The sequence below is a fragment of the Chelonoidis abingdonii genome, chromosome 15 (assembly GCF_003597395.2).
Source record: "Chelonoidis abingdonii isolate Lonesome George chromosome 15, CheloAbing_2.0, whole genome shotgun sequence".
Taxonomy (NCBI): domain Eukaryota; kingdom Metazoa; phylum Chordata; order Testudines; family Testudinidae; genus Chelonoidis; species Chelonoidis abingdonii.
The window spans coordinates 12,419,229-12,438,415 of NC_133783.1; the positions used below are offsets into that span (position 1 = coordinate 12,419,229).

The following is a 19,187-nucleotide window of genomic DNA, read 5'->3' on the forward strand; positions in this document are numbered from 1 at the left end:
GCTGTGCTCCAGAAGCAGCCAGTCTGGCTTCTAAGCAGGAGGGCTGTGGGGCTCCCTGTGCTGCCCCCACCCCAAGCACTGTCTCTGCATTCCCGTTGGCCAGAAACCAGAAGATGAGAGCTCAGGGGAGGCAGTGCCTGCGGGCGAGAGTCGTGCGGAGCTGCTTGCGCACCTCTGCCTAGGAGTTGGACCTGCTGCCGGCTGTTTCCAGAGGTCAGCACACTCCATGGTACCAGGACAGGCAGGAAGCCTGCCTCTGTACCCCGGCTGCACTGCTGACTGGGAGCCACTAGAGGGCTGCACCCCAGCCCTGAGTCGTCCCCCCCCAAACCTGGAACCCCTACCTGTGCCCCACGCCCTTCATCCCCAGCCCCACACTAGAGCCTGCACCACCAGCCCAGAGCCCTGTCCTTCTCCTGCACCCCAACACCTGCCCCAGCCCTGAGGCCCCCCAAACCCATAATCCCTTTCTGCACCCCAAATGCCTCATCCCCAGCCCAGAGCCCCCTCCCACACCCTGAACCCCTCATTCCTGGCCTCACTCCACAGCCCTCACCCTTGCACCCCAACCCTCTGAGGCTCCCCCCAAACCCGTAATCCCTTTCTGCACCCCAAACCCCTCATCCCCAGCCCAGAGCCCTGAACCCCCTCCCAAACCCCAGCTCCCAGCCCAGAGTCCCCTCCCACAACCCAAACTCCTCATCCCCAGCTCCTTTGGGTCATGAGCATCAACAATTCAACTGAGTCCACAGAAAAAAAGTTTGAAAACCACTGCTCTAGTAGATGGTCATTTTGCATTTCCCAGAAGTGGAAAGCAGCATTTTTAAGTAAAGAAACAATGTTTTGAACTGAACAGCAGCAGGGATCAAACCTAAGAACCTGTTTTAAATGGTATCCTGACATGAGGACTGGCATCAGGGATGTATCATTTAAACTTCAGGCAGGCTTGTAGGAAGTCATATACATATCTCTCTAGAGGACAAAAAAAACAAACCAAGTTTTAAGACTACATGCTCTCTGATGATAGAATGGCTTTATATTGGGTTCTCATACTATAGTTATTACCATACTAAATATATAGAATTAAATGTGTATTCCATTGTGCTTAGTACCATGCAATCCTCATCTCGATTGGGGCCCATGGGCATCTGATTAATAAATAAGGTATTTAAGTTTTATTAAACTTTTTTTTTAATCTTCAGAATTTTAAATATGGTGACAAGGCAAGGAGCTCTATGGGCCAACACACTGGGATCCTTGGGTAAGTCAAACTTATCTCAAACTAAACAATGTACAAAGAGTTTGAAGCAAATTAAAACACATTTTGGTTTCTTGGCACACTAAATGAGTTGATGTAGCCTATGGCTAAATTTTTCAGTCACAGCTGGTGATTTTGGGTCTCAACTTTAAGACATCTAAAAGGCCCAGTTTTTCAGAGAGTGGTGCTTGGCACTGCCTGAAAACTAGGCCTCTTTCAGGTCTTTGAAGTTGGGCACCTAAATTCTCTAGTCCTCTGCTCAGAGAGACATTTGTAGAATTAACTTCAACTTATTCTCTTAGCCTTTCATGTGTATTATGACAAGTGCTTAGTCATTAGTCACCATTTTTTTCTGTCTCTGAAAAATACAGCAAACGTTAAGTGAGAGAAATTTGAAAATCCAAAATGAATTTTGAAGACCAAATAGCTAACGATGTAAAAATAACCAACTAAAGGGGGTTGTTTTAATATATCAGAAGAAAGAAGACTGGACAAAAATCAGTGGGCCTGCTGGCTCAACAGGAGTAATTAGGGACAGTAGACATCTCAAAATGATTTCTTTATATCTGTCTCTCTAACATTGTGGATAGCAAACGAAATTCAGTGTTGCTAAATACAAAGTAGTAATGCACTTTGGATGGACATATCGATTAGTTAATTTAGAACCCTGTGTGGTGCAAAACTATGTCAGCGCAAGAAAGGGATCTAGGTAATGTTCTAGGAAGCTCAGTGAAGACCTCCGCTTCAGCACAGCTGCAGTTAAAAAAAAAAAAAAAAAAAAATGCTTTAGGAGGTATAAGGAATGGGATGGTGAGTAATAAAATAATGTTTTTATATAAATCAATGGTGCACCCTCCTCTGGAATACTATGTACAGTATTGGCCATCCAGTTTCTTAGGTTATGTCTGCACTGCAGCTTGGAGTGATCCTCCCAACCCTGGGTAGATAGACTTAAGCTAGCAGGGCTCAGGCTGCGGCTCAGGCTCTCAAGCCCACACAGCTCCCTAAACTTGAAAGCCTGGCAGTAATGGCCACATTGCTATTTTTAGTCTGCTATCACAAGGCTGTCTTACCCAGCTGGGAGGCTACTCCCAGCTGCAGTGTAAACATACCCTAAAAAGGACATTGCAGAACTAAAGGGACTCCAGAGGAGAACAAGAATGATCAAGGGCCTGAAGAGAGATTGAAAAGACTGGGGTTGTTTCCCTGAGAAATAAGACTAAAGTTGGGACATGATAAAAGTTGATAAAGTGAGTGGTCTAAAAAAGGTAGATCAGGAACTGCTGTTCTCCCTGTTTTGCACAAGAACAAAGGCGTATTCAATTAAATTGAAAAGTGGGAAAATCAAATAAACTGATCAAAGGGATTACTTTTCATAGAATGTGTAATTAAACTACGGAATTTGATGCCAGGAAGTTGATGCCAAAAATTTAAGATTCTAAAAGGGATTGGATAATTTTACAGATATCCAGAGTTATAACTTACACCAATTTTTGGGAGAGCTATCGAACCTTGTGCTTCAGGATTTAAGCCTATCTGTAACCATTAGAAATCTGGATGACACAGTGGGGGGAGCAGATAATCCCACATCTGCTACTTCAGAGGAAGTCACAAGAACCCTGCAGTATCTGGTACTGGCCACTGTCAGACAGGACACTGGACTAAATGAACCTTGGGTCTTTTCCATTATGGCAGTTCTCTTTTTTACCTATTATGGGCTTATAAAACTGGAAAATATAGATAAAAACAAGTCTGAAAAAGGTGCTGCTTGTTGCAGTTCAAGGTTCCAGTGTGATGAGTGACATATTAACAGATTCTTCACAGCTGTGTTTGTTTTCTTGAGTAATCTTCCTTCAGTGTTTGTCTTAGTTATACTGGCATGCATTCTAGTGTGCAGATTTCATGTAGAACATGACCTTCCTAGTTAACATATTGTAGTCCTTAGGAGTATCAGGCATAACATGAGAGTTGGTTCTGGCTTCTCGTGTGCTAGGTGCTGTGGAAGCTCCATGCTTCTTCTTTGTGTGTGTCAAAAATAAGGAGCAACTCTCTCCTCTTCCACCTTGCTGTTTGTGTTAATTTTCAAGAGTCCCTGCTAAACAGAGATAGTTCAGTAGTATTATAGTTGTCCATTTATGGAGTGATCAATTTTGAAGGATTCTGTTGAACAAGATTTTTTTTCCTCTAATACTGCACATTTTAGGCCAGATCAATATCCTTGCTCATATTCAGTAGCATTTTGAGAGCAACGGGTTTTGGAGGAGTAAAGTACAATCATGTGAGCAAAGGTATCGTAATCTGGCTTTTAGAGCAGCAAGAATAACTAACAGTATTGTATCTATACTGTTTTGAGTGATATGAAGTTCTTTACTAGTCTTCACCCTATATGAAGATTCTAGATACTGTTACATTATACCAGGGATTAGTTTGTTTGCTGGCTTGGGCTCATGCACCCTTACTATGGGTTCATAGATTCCCTTTTGTCATGGAGACAGTCCCTCAGATTGATGCTTTCCTGTTAACTAAATGTGTAAGATGGTGCAACACTTCAGCTTTAGGGACAAAATTATTATATGCAAACAGAAACAGAGCTTATAGTGCAGTTGAAATGAGGATAGACATAGATATCCTTCTTATAGAATAGAAATGATGTAATGTTAAAGACTGAAAAGGCCAAAGATGTAGCCTTAAGGCATTAATAGCAGGAGTAAAGGGAAGTTGCAAAGACTCCATCAGAAATGGAAAAATATGAATGTGGGCTCAGGAGGGATTCCTTTGAAAGCTGCATTGAGACCAGAATCCAAGGCCTGGTTAATCTTATCTCTTCTAGAACATGGATGGCAAGGTAATTTGGTGCAAATATTTTGATATTTTACCAATAACTTTAATTCCTCTTCCAGCATTGCTTTACAGCGCATTTGGAGTCATCATAGAGAAAACACGAGGTGCAGAAGATGACCTGAACACAGTAGCTGCTGGGACCATGACAGGAATGTTATACAAATGCACAGGTAGATTAAGATAATATGAATATTTTTGCCGAAGATATGTAAAGCATGAATGTAAACTTAGGTTTTTAAAGTGTTGTTCTGCTCTGAAGGGTGATTATATAAAAAGGGCATATTTTTACTCAGCAAAGTTGTTTCCACAGCTACAACTCTGAGCACACACAGGACTTTAGTGTCAACCAACACAGCAAAGAATGTGAGCCGCTTTATTCCTTCATATATATTAGATTTGTTAAAAGCCTCTAAAGACAATGTGGTTACACAGGTGGCACTCAAGGCACAGTTTGGGTTGCAGAATCTATCAGTGCTGATGTGTGAGAATGAAAGAAGCCATATGGCATTTGTAGGACTGGGAAATTGCCTATGTAAACTGGGTAAATTTAACCTGGAAATCATTTAAATAGATATGAATCTCCACAGTGCTGTTTTTAAAGTCACTTTTCAGAGTAGATTTACCCTTAAGAATTAGGTCATGATTTAGGATTTTAAAAGTATGGGAATGTTTTATGGTGGAAGAATATATTCTGTGATATAGTAGATTCATAACCACTTAATTACATGTATTGTTGTAGCAATAACCCTAACATCTCTGGTGCCTGTTAAGGCAAAATGAGGCCAAAGACTGTGTATCCTCAGCCACCTGAAAGGTAAAGATTGTTTAAGGGAACAAAGTGTTTGGAGGGTCTGACCTATAAAATTCTATTAGATAGACATACAGTACAACTATCGTAGGCCTTGTTTTGGATTCCATCTTCATAAAAAAAGACTCCTTAAATCAGTTGTTTCATGCTCCAGCGTAAGTACCAGTGGTAACCCCCATATGTCCGTCCAGCTTGACAGTGAACCACTGATGATTACTCTGAGAACAGTTTTCCAACCTGTTATGCACCTACCTTATAGTAACGCCATCTAGACTATATTTCCCTAGTTTGTTTGAGAAGATCACGCACGACAGTGTCAAAGGACTTACTAAAAAAAAAAAAAAAAAAAAATCAAGATATACCACATCTACCACTTGCATCTCCCCCCAACCCTGCACATCCACAAGGCTTATTACAGCTGTGTTGACATTACCATTACAGTACAACTCTAAGTACATATTGTTTATAATAGTAACCAAACCATTTCAAAGAAAAATGAAATTTTACAAAAATGAAAACCTAAGAATTTTAATTAGCCTTTTTCCTTAAGGCAACAGATAATTTGGTATTGTAATTAGGAGTGTATTTTAGTAAACAATTAGTATATTGTAGGAGATAAATTTTGGGAATATAGTTACATCACCCTTTGTAGAAACCTTATACTGTTTCTTGTGTAACTTGTTTCCTAAGCCATTAGGACTTTGAGTCAAACACCGCTGTGAATTGCACAGTGGCAGTGAGCATTGGAAGATGATGGGATGCTTCCTGCAGGAAGCAGCACTAAGCAAGCAGGCTGGCATACTTTACACTAGCAGAAGTTTCCCATTGGTTTTCAAGTATAAAACCATAGTGAGTGAGACCAATGGTTCATCTAGTCCAGTATCCTGTCTTCTGACAGTGACCAATGCCAGATGCTTCAAAGGGAATGAACAGCACAATTATCAAGTGATCCATCTTGTCATCCAGTCCCAGCATTTGGCAGTCAGACATTTAGGGATACCCAGAGCATGGGGCTGTACCTCTGGTTATCCTGACTAATAGCCATTGATGGACCTATCCTCCATGAATTTATCTAATTCTTTTTTGAATGCAGTTATATTTTTGTCCTTCTCAACATCCCTGGCCAACAACTTTCACAGGTTGACTGTGCACTGTGTGAAGTAGTACTTCCTTTGGTTTGTTTTAAACCTGCTCTACCTATCCATTTCATCGGGTGATCCCTGATTCGTATGTTGTGTGAAAGGGTAAACAACACTTCCTTATTCATTTTCTCCACATGATTCATGATTTTAATAAACCTTTATCCATAGCCCCTCTCGTCTCATGGAGAGTGTATTGCTTTAATTCAATCTTGGGGTGGCACAGGCAGAGATAACTTGTAAGGGCAGCTAGCCTTTCCCTTGCCAAGACAGGATTGTTCCTGCAGTATATCTTCAGTGTACTGATTTTCTTTAAAATATATACACACACACTGTATATACTCATTCAATAGCACGTTTATAAGCTGACCGCCCAAAATGGAAATATACCCAAAACTGTATGACCTTTTCATAAGACGAGCCTATATTTCAGGGGTTGGCAAACTTTGGCTCCTGGCCTGTTAGGGTAAGCTGCTAGTGGACCTGGACATTTTGTTTACCTGGAATGTCTGCAGGCACAGAGCCTCTCGGCTCCGTCTGCAGTTTGCCGTTCCCAGCCAATGAGAGCTGCAGGAAGTGGTGCGCCACAGGGAGCTGGGGGGCTCCATGCGTGCAGATGCTCCAGGTGAACAAAATGACAGTGTATCAGATATTCAATTCAATGATTCCATAGAGTTTAAAATAATCAAATTTTGGTGTAGACCTGTTTATAAGCCGACCTCCGTTCTTTGATGCGTCTCTTTTTTACCAAAAATATTCGGCTTCTGAACGAGTATATACAGTATATATTCTAAAAGACAAATAGGAAGAAAAAAAGTTGTTCCTTTAACTTCTGATGGCCGAAGTTACTGATCTAATGGCAGTATAGATAATGGTTTGCCTCTGTTCACAGCACTGTATGTACCAATATATCACTTCAGGTAATTTTTCTATACTTTGTTACATATGAAATGCCACTTGCAGAAACCCCTTAGAACAATTGGCATATTAAACTCCACTGGAGCTAGTTAAGTACAGTATTAACTGCTACACTACAGGTGTAATTGAAGCTTTCCAAGGTTTATGATAAGTTTTGATTCCTTAAGTGAGAACATCACAGGCGATATTCACACTTGTTGAAGGGAATGAATTCCATCTTCACTTTCTAGGCTCTACACAGCTCTGACTCTTTCCCCTTCTTTCTGCTCCCCTCAGCAGTGCATGGATATAGCACTGTGACTCAGTATCAGTGGTAGCCTTGCGGGATTGAACATTTCTGTGTCTGCATTATGAAGCTTGCTTATTGACTGGGTTTTTAAAACTGCATTGACTTAGCTTTTGATGAGGGGAAAACTGGTCAGAAATAGCTCACAGGAAGGCCACTGCTGGCATCTAGTGTATTATGCTGCTGCTAAGAAAACTGATTCCCCAAACTAACCCTTGATCTCACATTTTGCCCTTATGAATGTTTTAAATGCACCATAAAAAATGTACAAAGATGTCACAAGATTAGAATAGGGAACTATGTTGCAACAAAATCCTTTGCAGAATTTAGCTATTCTACACGGTCTAGATTAGCAAATGTTTAGAAATGACTAAGTAACAAAGTGAATTGAACTTTGGCCAAAGAGTGCATGGGGCCACTCTGGAAAAAATTATCTAAGTTTTTCTGTTTATGCTGTTGCATGAAGATTAAGTGCTGTGATTAGAGACTTTTTACAACTGGAGCTAGTTAAGTGCAGTATTAACTGCTACACTACTCTTGCAGCTTGTTGGGACACATTTTGAGATCACACTTTACACTGAATGTTCCAAGTAGATGGTTAGTGATAGACAAAGGAAATCCTCTCCTGTTCTTTTACTGGTGTTATAAGGAGCAGGAGAATTGTTGGAAAAATGCTCTAGCTCATCAGGGAGCATATGCTGCTCAGTCACACACACCCCCCACCCCCAAACTTGTTGCCTGCTAAAAGTGGTCTTGTAAACTGATTTATAATCTCAGAAAAAAGCAGATCAACACTTTTCTTCCTGTTTTCCCTCCCCACTCCCTGGGTTGCGCAGTGTCATCATAGTTTGCAGAGAAGCGGTTCAAATGAGTTCAGATTCAAAGTCTTTGTATAAACATTCCAAAGCAGAAAAGCCCGTAAATGCAATAAGGTGGTGGGTCTCTTTCTGCCCCACCGTTAAAAAAATTTTCCTATTGGGTATTGCCACTTATAAACAAGCAGAAATAAGAACTGATCTGTTGTGGTCAGAATTACTGCAGTGGATGTTATGATGCATATTATGACGGGTTAGATCACAGAACCCCTCTTGGGAGCTGCCAACTGATGTTCCAAGACTACTTCTGCCCTGCTTTTCTGTCCTATCAGCTTAGGACTTTCTTTTGATTCAAAAACAAGGGTCACTGAAAACTTCAGTCAAGCTTAAAACAAGTTTGTCAGTTTTAAATTTGCCTGTTTAGCTATAAAAGCAAAGCTCTTTGCACAGTGAATTGAGTCAGCAGAAAACTTAACCTTTAACATAAAACATAAGCTGAGTTTGTAAATGACTCTCTTTTCCTCTCCTTATGGCTTAGTGTATTTAGCTTTTTCTTTTGGGGAGGCAGCAAGGAGACCACTAACATTTGGAAAAGGGACTGTTTCCATGTATGTATACAGCACCTAGTACAATGGGGCTGCGATCCTGAGTAGAGTCTCTGGATCCTAAATCTATTGCAATAAATATTAATTTTGTTGCAATCAGCAGGTCCATCTGAAAGGAGGTTACATACATATTAATAGCTAAAATGAACCAGTCATCATTTTAGAAATATAGGACAACCCTGAAAGTCAACAAATCTTAAATTCATTAAACAGGACTAATCACTTTATTGCTACCAATACAAAGTCTGACCAGGCTAGATCTAGGGAGTAATTTGCTGTAGCTGTAATGGGCAGAAGTTCAGGAGAACTGGTCTAGCTGTAAAAGAAGCCACACAGACAACTCATGAGACAGCGAGCCCTACAAACTGGGGCCTGATTTGTTACAGTTTCCTTGATCCAAGTGTTAAATTTTTAAAAAAACAACACACACACACACTGTATCTGCTAGGAAGCAGAGGTTCTCTTGTTTAATCCATTGTGTTTCTTCAGGGAGAAACCCTTGAGGTATTTTGCAACCTGCTGCAGATACAGGCTCTGTGATATCTTGCTCGTCTTCAGAACCTACATAAAATTCGTTGTAGCAGATTTTGCTTCCTAGCTGTAAATTGAAATCCATTTAGATACTTCAGAAATATAATGAACAACCAGTGTGGTCTGTCTTCTTTATAGTGTCAGCATCTTAGATGCCACCTTGACAAGAGTTCTAAATGAATAAACTCAACTGAATTAGGTTGTGGACAGATTCACTTTTAATCATGCTCTGATCCAAGAGATGTTCCACATCTGGTACAAGAAGGGAAAGGTATTTTTCACAGGGGAGGAGGATCAAATACAACCCATTCAGGGGTTAAACAGTTGCCTCTGACTTATGCCTGATCTTAGTTCTCTCAAGTAGCAACAGCAGTGTAAAATAGAGCAGCTTCTCAGTTTCACTGCTGCTTGCAGGGTTCTGAATATCACCAGTGGAAACACAGGAGCTAACAGACTCAGGAAGAGAACACTGCGTTGGTTAATATATAAAAGATGATACTAACAACCATGTAGGGGCTGTAAAGTGGTTTTGGGGGTTTTTAAATGAAAATCTAGTTTCTTTAGAAAATGAAGTCTGTCTCCCTTCCACCACAGCCACCAGACAAGGAAAGTTTCCAAGTTTCAAGTGTTGTAGGTGTGCTGTTGTAGTGCAGATGCTTCCTAGACTGACATAAGGGGTTTTCCCGTTGATGTAGTAATCCAGCTACAGTGAGGAAGGAGGTCAACCTAGCTGCATGAGGTGTGAAATTGTTCACAGCCCTGAAAGATCTAAGTAGGTCAACCTAAGGCTGTATCTACACTAGCACTTTTGTCAGAAAAACTTGTTGGTCGAGGGGATGGGGTGAGTACCCTCCCGGACCAATGTCAGTTTCACCGACAAAAGCACTGGTGTGGACAGCATTATGCCAAGTCCATACAGAGCAGGTACATGGGAGATCTTATAGCTGCACAGCTGCAGTGCTATGGCTGTGCCGCTGTAAGGTCTGTCGTGTGGACATAGCCTGTGTTTTAAGTATAGACCATGCCTTAGCATCTGGCTACAGCAGTCTGAAATCAGAGCTGTTTCTCTAGAACAGTTCATTTCTTCAGCTCTGCGTTCCCTCAGTAATTTCTATACCAGTGGGCCTTTGCTACCCTGGAAACTCCCAGGGGCAGTAGTGAATTTTTAGAAAATTTTCCTAGCATAGACCTACATTTAACTACACAAATGTGGGTTTGTTTGTTTTTAAATGAAAAGCAGTGGGCCAGATTCAGAGATGCCAATTAACTACTGCTTCATTTTAAGTCTGTGGGAGTTGAAAGTGCTTATCACCTCTGAAAATCAGGCCTTTAAAACTTTGAAGCTATTTCTTCTACAGGCTGCAGAAGAAAAAAAAGATGATTTCTCATTCTAAGCTCTTGGGAGGCAGATCCTGGAAGCCATGAAACATTTAGATTTAACTTTCTGCCTTGTTCTACTTGACATTTTTTATGTCTAGATTTCTGGCTTAGTGTTTTTAACGTCTACTTTCTAAGGTAATAGGCAGCAGTTATCAATGTTGGCATTTTCCTTCTCTTTATCTCCTGACCCATAGTTTTCCTTTATTTACATATTCAGGAAATGATGAGGAATTAATGTTGCCTGAAACCCCTATATCTATTAGTCAGTGAAAACTGTAAGCTAAAAATGTGCCTGGCCAGCTCTTTCAGCTTGAGCACATGATTTCCCCTGCTATCAGCTCCACTTTTTGTGAAGAGGCAGTGAATTGGTATGATAGTTGTGCTCTGAGTGCTGCAAGTATGCTGTACAATAAAATGTAAGGCGAACTGGGACAGAATGAATATGCACGTAAGCAGACAGGGTTCTTTGATAAGCTGTATCAAGCTAAAAGTATACATCAGACAACAGCTCATCTAACTTAAGACATGGAAAATGTATCCTTAGAAATTTCCTTAAATAACTTTTGTTACTTGGCTATTCCTTTAAAAATATGGTTTAATATCAGATTCTAGCAAATTAAGCCCCTTTTTTGACTCTTTCAGCCTCACCTTGCACATGTCAAAGTGAGATAATGGCATAAATATGTATGTCTGGTGAGGTGTGCCAAAACAACTTGCTATCAAGACTAGCAGAAAGTGATTGTAGGGGAGGAGTGGGAATTCAGCCTGTCACTTACTTTGCACCCAGGGGATAGGGGTGGGGTAATTCCTAAGTAGGGTCATCAAGTCAGAACACTTAACATTTCCTGCCCAGTAGCTTAATTTTGTTTAGCAAAACTGCAGTTTGCTGGCTAGAGCAGAGCAGGAAGGGTTGAACACTCTTGCTCAAATACAAGTCTACCTACTTGGCGGAGTGGGAGAATACTCCTTTAGCATTGCACTCCTGTGTATGTGAATGCTTTGGATAGCAGTGGCAAATTGTACCAACCAAGAGTGAAATGCCAAAACTCAATAGTAATAGCTGGGAGCTTAAGTATGCCCAGTTCCTATGTGCTTTTAAGTTATCAGGAAGGCTCATTGTACAAACTCTGTGCATCACTTTCCATTACATGAAACAAGCTGTTCTACTGAAACATCCTCTTGTGCCTTGCTGAAAGATTTAGAGTCACCAAGCTGCCCACAAATATCCACTCTGCACTGAAGCATGTGGTGGTTGGAGGATTGTAAAAGCTTGTGTGGGGTTTCTTTACTCAGCTGCCTGACCTGCCCACAGGAAAACTTTGGCTCTGCCTCCGATGCTCTAAGCAGTACATTGCCATGAGAACTGAAGAGTCCAAACCTGCACACACACAAAAAATAGCTAGACATGGCAAGTGACTCATGGAAACAACCAAATAAAATGTGCGTCTTTAAATAGCTTCCTACTGTCAGAAATCAGCTCAGACCCTCTTGCAACGTCCCTCAATTGGGAGAATGGGATTTTTAGAAGGAGGAGTTGCACTGTGGTTTAGCTTCTGTAGCATTTGTTCTGTGAATAGGTGAAACCTTGCAATGTCCTGTCATCTGCCTTTACACCTAACTGGTTAAAGCTTTCCCTTGTTTATTCTCTGTGGCAAATCCTTTCCCACAAGCCAAGGGTTCATTTGGATTTTTCCCCTAGGATTGGGGTGCATGGAGGGATATTGTCCTTTCCCCAAGATGATTATCTTTGCACAAATGTCCTGTCAGCTCTTTACCTCCCTCCTCTTGTGCTATGTACCCAGGACAAATTTTTCAAAAATAGGAGTTACTCTTAAATCCTGTTTTAGGTAAATAAAGAAAACTTTAATGCTGCTGAGCATTCGGCACCTCCCAAAGACTTCATTGGGAGCTGCTGGGAGCTCAGTACTTATTTAGGAGCCTAGCTGAACTGAGTTCTTGACCCACTTACAAACAAGAGAACTTGTAGCTAGGTGAGCACAGCTAGTCTAACTGCAAAGTTGTAGAAGGTAGGACTGGAAGTAAGCTTGGATCACCGGTTATCCCCTCTGCTGTTTCCTTATTTTATGACATTCCTAGGCCAATGCAAATAGATTTAAGACATAGCAGCTCCAGAGGGATTCTGCTTAATAATGCCTCAATCTAGGTGAAGTTAACAATTTGTCCCACTAAAGTAACCTACAAAACCTCAAGCAGCTTAGGAGGAACTAAGTATCAGAGGGGTAGCCCTGTTAGCATTTAAGGCGCTACCGGATTCCTCATTGTTTTTGTGGTACATTTATTTGGGCATAAGCTTTCATGGGTAAAAAACCTACTACTTCAGACGCATGAAGTGAAAACTCTATCCGTCTGAAAAAGTGCATTTTTTACCCACAAAAACTTAGTTTTATTTGTGCATGTTAGTCTTTAAGGTGCCAGTGGACTCCTTGTTGTTCTAGGAAGAACTGATTAATTGGTACAGATTACTATGATACACATTTCTTTTTCTGTTTAAGGCCGAAGAATGTGTGAAATTCCCCTGGTACTTGTGCTAATTCCCATCTAGCAGACAGTTCATATCTAGCTGTAAAACTGAAAGTGATCTATTTCTAAGGCCTTGGCTACACTGGCGCTTTACAGCACTGCAACTTTCTAGCTCCGGGGTGTGAAAAACACACACCCCTGAGCGCAGCAAGTTACAGCACTGCAAAGCGCCAGTGTAGCCAAGCCCTTTATGTCAGACTTCATCTCTCACTTGGCTTGGTCCTGGTAAACATGGAAGGTTCCAATATTTAGTTTTCCTGACAGGTTAAGGTCATGGTCTCTAATACAATTGCATGTACAGTGTGTTCCTAGAACTGTCCCAGGAAGCGTTAAGGTACTAGATATTGGAAACTGGAGAAGTCTCCATTTTACTGTCAGAATTCAGCTTTTGCCCATCTGACAGTGATTAACAGCAGGATATTGAATAGGGCATAAAACTGAAATACTAACTGTCACATGACTGAAAACTTCATCTGATTATATTATGACCATTGTGTAGCTAAACCCACATTTTACTGTTAGTAGTAGAATTTTTTTAGAATAAATTTGGCATAGGAGAGCCATTTAAAATGGTTTTATTATATTTGTGTGTGACTATGGTAGCTAGATAAATTGGTATTTTTCATTGCTTTTTCTTTGACCTCAACTGCCTGATAGTAGTGAGAGTGAAGTCAGTCAATTCAATGATCCCCTCACATGCTTGATGACTGATCCTGTTTCCCCAGTTTATTCCAAATTAACAAAATTAGCTAAACTTTAAAAACCTAGATGCAGTCCTGTTTAACTCTCAATTTCTAATTAAAGGACTAGGGCTAGATATAAAGAAGTTCTGTTGCAGAGGTTCACATCTGTTTCCGCTGTTTAATGCTTGTCCCCTCACCTCTTCCCCCTTATTTGACAGACAGGATTAGGACTTCAGGTGAGCTAGAATAAACATGAGATTAATTCTAAAGCAGCAAAGGTCTCATCTGCATATCAAACATCCAGTCATAAATATATAGAAGATATGACCTATGGAGAGTTTTTTGTTTGCTTCAAAAGTTCTTTACCGTCCATTTAAAATAAGGAACGCTAATAAGTTTTACAGGCAGTTCTACTAACAGAATTAAAGTTATAATTGGTCTTTCTGATTCTATTATCCAGTCTAGTAAAACTACAAGTACTCTCTTTGGGAGAGGGTTGCTTTTATGAATAAGCTTAGACTTCAAAGGGAAAAAAGATGCAGTCACTCAAAGTGTGTTGTATTTGAGATCCTCTTAGATTAAATGATGCCTAACCAATTGCTCAAACTACTTTCCCTAGGTATTATTTGATGCTATATACTCTTCTTTCACAGGTGGAGTGCGTGGAATAGCACGAGGAGGCCTTGCAGGCTTGATGCTCACTGGCCTCTATGCTCTCTATAACAACTGGGAGCATATGAAGGGCTCAGTACAACGACAATCCCTCTGAGCAGGGTCATGAGGACTGATTATAGGACACTTTATGTAGTTCACCAATCAAATTGATTGCAAAATCTGTCTGGTGATGTCCCTTCATATTTTATCTACAATTAGTGTGAAACTGAATGGAAACTATTATACTGTGAGGAAGTTCATTGACACCATTTCCCAGGACTGGCACATCTCTTCTAGCCAGCAGACTACTGGAGGCAGTGGTACCTGGTGGGTCTGCAGATGATTACAATGTGGCCATTAACTTCTCCTCAAAAGGCACAGATTGTCTTCCCAGCATCTCTTTCTACTAGCCCTGGACATAAGTTCCAAGATGTGGTCCCCTAACTTAACTCACGTAGACAGTGCTATGCCACCAGGTTCATTTGGTTATTTGTGTACTATGATTGTGCTACTTTCTAGCCAATACAGTTTGAGTCCATAGTGCTAACTGCTGCAGTTCTAACAAATAAAAATGGTTTTGTAAGCCACTGTTAATTCAGCTGGAGCAAGGTGGAGTTTGTCATTAGGAGTTAGCACAAGGCAAGGCTTGTGTTAATGGTAAAAGCACAGTGAAAACTGTTAAGTATATCAAACAGTAAATAGAAGCATGGTACTAATGTGCTTTTTCTAAGTTGTCCTTTTTTACCCTGATAAGGCCAAGAAACACCAAGAGGCCAGTGTTTTTTGTTTGATTATAAAATAGTTTTGTTCAGGAATGTGTCTGAAAATTGAGGGCCATGGTAATTTTTCAAGAAGTGCTGAATGACAGTGCCATAACCCCTCCACCATCCATCACTAAGTACAATAATTTTGTCAAGTGTCTGCTGTGCAACATGGTGATGCCAACCTCTGGTTTTGTTTGATTGGGGCAATGTGATTAGGTCACAGGAGGACAATGCATAGGGATCAATGGAATGAAAAGCTATGGACCAACTGGCTCCTGCTGCTAGATAAATGGAATGGTGATAGTTTTAAAGAGGGGGTAATTGACTGGATGTTTTATTTGTTTCCATTACTACAAATAGTCATTTCTTCATGCAGGCTGTGGCTGGAATGGACAGAGATCTGTGGTGTTGCAGAGTATTTTCTCACTATTAAAACAGATGAGTGCTTCAGAATTAAGATAACGAGGAGGAAACTGATTTGGTCAGTAAATTGAAACCAAGCAAACAAAACATCACTGTTTAGAAAGCAGTTTGTTAAACCATCCATTTCAACCTAGTAAAAACATCTCTATGGAGTCAAGCAGGAAAATGTTTATGCTTTTTGAAGAAATCTGAGCCTTCATTCTCAGTAAAAAAAGAGTGTTTCTCTGAGAACAGTCTTCATTACACCCATGCTGGGAAGCATAGGCCTGATTCTCTTCTCAGTTACACTAAAGTAAATCAGTGAGGTTACTTTGGTGTGGAAAGGGGAATCGTCCCTCATGTGCAGAACTTGCAACTAGAATAGTGGATTCCTTAAGTGTATACATTAACATTTACTGGTTACAAAAATGTTACAGGAACTGCTGCAGCCTACACTTAATCAGATACTTACAGTTGAGTATATGCCTCATAAGCCACACTACAGAAGTGCGTATTAATCCAAGGCATTTACAAATCCCAATACAAGACTAGGATTCTATTCCAACACTTCCTTCTCTCCAGAATAAACTCTCTGCTTTCTCTTAACCCCAGCTGCTGGCTGTTGAGATAGTTTGTCTACAAGAAGCCTTTTTACCACAGTAAAAGCACAGTAGTGCTCTTGCATAGTGCCAAGAAGTTATTACACAGAAAGTTGGCTCTGAGTAAAAAAGTAGATGCTGCAAGTGGAAAGTGTGGGAGGAGATTCACTGTAAGCAGCAGTCTTCTGGTTCTTCCTCTGGTGATTCTACCTACCTTTACTGATAACTTTGCTGTAGCCATTCCCTGGTTCACATCCATCTGAGCCCTAGTCAATTTCTTCAGGATTAAAATAACCCACCCTCCCCATGCTATGGCAGTAAACCAGGATGGAAAAGGTACAATAAAGGGTGACTTGGAGATAGTGTTGTGTAGTAGCTTACTCGTCCCACTGCCCTTTTTTTTTTTTTAATAAAGTAGAGTTTGTGAATTAGTAAGCAGCCCTTTGTACTGTTTGAAAACAAAATAAGAGAATCTCAAAGCTTCCCCCTCACTTATGCAACCCCTGTGAAAGAGGTAGCTTAAAAAAAATACTCCCAGTTGAAACAGTTCTGCATCCCAATTCTTACCTCACTGCAATGAGATCAGTAAAAAAGCAGGAAGCAGCCTCTCCCAGCTTGACTTTACCTTCTTTTTACAAGAGGAGAAGGAAAGATGTGCCTTTTCACAGGAGTTTCTTCCCTTGAAAAGGGAGCCTCATTTCACCCCCTAGCAAAGGTCTTTCTTTAGGACTAGCTTTTATCTAGGTAGCTAACAAGCCTTATAATTGACACCACGTAACCTAAATTATCAGTCATTAGAGAACAGTACCAAGCAGGTGTTTAATACAAGTGTATAACTTGCACTAGCTGAGAGCCACAGAGTTCTGCTACTGAAGCTACTTAAAACTAGATTTTGTGTTTTTCCTTCTTGGTAAGTGGAGTGTAGAGTGAAAAGGAAGAGTAGCTGCTGCTGCTTCTCCCTAATTGCTCCTTTGTGATGGTGTATAAAGGAAATCTGAAATTTTGGGAGTGTTTTGCTTGAGAAATATCAGGAATGTAAAGGTTCTTGTTTTGCTGGAGATTTTTTCAGGACTGAAATGTAGTCTCAGAGCTCACAGATCTTAACTAAAACAAAAGAGGTTTTGAGGCTTTAACAAACAGCTGGACTCCTTCAGCAGCGGAGGGGCATGCAAGTTCAATACCTGGAGTTTTGAAAGCAAGTGAAAATAGTTCCCCTCAATTAGATTTCAGCTGCTTGATTTGTGATACTCTATGCTCTAGCCAGTTAATTGGAATCCTCTCCCCCCCCCCCCCCAAATTAAGACAAGGCCTCTTGTCTCCTTTGCAGGTCACCTGTCATTCATTAGATACAAAATCAGTTACTAGCCTATATGATGTTCAAATCCACTAATGCCCTAGTGCCATAATTAAAGGCTAGATTGACTGTAAATAATATGGAAATATACCTATCTCAGAACTGGAAAGGACCTTGAAAGGTCAGAGTCCAGTCTCCTGCCTTCACAGCAGGACCAAGTACCATCCCTGACAGATTTCTGCCCCATATCTCTAAATGGCCCCCTTAAGGATTGAACTCACAACACTGGGTTTAGCAGGCCTATGCTCAAACCACTGATCTGTCCCTCTGGTAAACCTAGGCTGCAGAAAGTCTCAAACTACCTTAAAGTGGTGTCCCCACTAAAGCAAAGTAGGCTTGGGAGTTTAAATTAATTTAATTAACCAAACATACTGAAAAGGTGAAGTCTTAGTATAAAATACAGGCCCTCAGATTGGACAAGGAGAGTAGTGGTGAGCAAGTGGTTTTATAGCAGCTCAAGCTGAATAATTCAAGGCAATGGCTTTAAAGAAAGGTGGGAGATGGCTGGTAAAGTGGAAAGGCAGGTGGGGGAGAACAAAAGCTTGGTTAGAGTGAAAGGGGAAAGGCCTAGAATCAGATGGCAGGCTCAGGGATTTAAAAGCAGATGAGACCTGCTCTGTAGAACATGGTCATGGCAGTCCTTGTTTATCTTCTCTTTGTCAAAGCTGTTTTGTCCTTTTGAAAGAAGCTAATCATGCTGTCTACTTTTACTCTCCATCATAATTGGGAATGTGCACAGCTGCCATTCTATGAGCCGCCAGCTCTCCATACTCTAATCAGTTTAAGAACATTTACTGTAAGCAGCTTGGCAAGATCTGACATTTTAGGGATAAAGAAAAGCTTTTTCAGGTTTGCAGGGTGGTCTTCATACATTATAAGGAACAGCCAAGACAAACTTCTTTTGCTGTTCCCTTTCACGTGACTTCTTTCTTCCAGCCAAACTTGTCAAAGTACCTTTCAGCAGATTACATTTAGAATTTCCAGCCCCATAGTTCCTGGTGGAGGCAGAGTGCTTTTCTGAACCATAGGGGTATGTACATGAAAGCAGTGAAGGTGCTAACACTCCTAGCCTCTGGGCACTTGTAACTGTCAGTCCAGCTTCTCTCTGCACTAAAGCATGAGGAGATGCAGAATGATACCCCTTTTCAAAGGCTAGGTCCTAGCAGAAGAGTGGACTGTGCTTCACAGCTTCTCTAGTCAAAGAGAAGGGAATGCTCACTTCAGTCTATTCTGGAGGGAAGTTTAAAAGATTTGTACAGTGACTTTACAGAAGTTGGGTTTAGTACACCAATATACATGCAATTTCTAGACAGCTTAATAAGCAAAATGCAGAAAACTCCCCAGTGGCTTCCATTTTTACTCATTCCCCAGGATGATTTAACCTATAAACACAAGAGGTAGCCCTCAGCTATGTCTTTTAAACTAATGAATTTCTAAGGTCTTGTCTATACTGCGGATTTGCCAATATCAGACAAGCAGGGCTGACTATACCAGTGAAAGTTGCAGCTTATAGCATTTACCCTGTCTACACTAGGGCTTTTCATCACTGCATTTACTCCAATGACTAGAATTCCATGTAGAGAAAGCCTCAGTAACCTCCTTATTCACA

General features: G+C 40.8%; 1 protein-coding gene across 1 annotated transcript in view; it reads left to right on the top strand.

Moving 5' to 3' along the window:
* The window catches only part of TIMM23B (translocase of inner mitochondrial membrane 23 homolog B), a 29,106-nt gene extending 14,049 nt beyond the window's left edge, over window positions 1–15,057 (top strand). The window contains exons 5-7 of the mRNA XM_032804710.2: window positions 1,203–1,261; window positions 4,159–4,269; window positions 14,459–15,057. Of these exons, the coding sequence (XP_032660601.1) occupies window positions 1,203–1,261; window positions 4,159–4,269; window positions 14,459–14,574 (286 nt within the window). The 3' untranslated portion in view covers window positions 14,575–15,057. The remainder of the gene's footprint in view (window positions 1–1,202; window positions 1,262–4,158; window positions 4,270–14,458) is intronic.
* The last annotated feature ends 4,130 nt before the right edge of the window (window positions 15,058–19,187 follow it).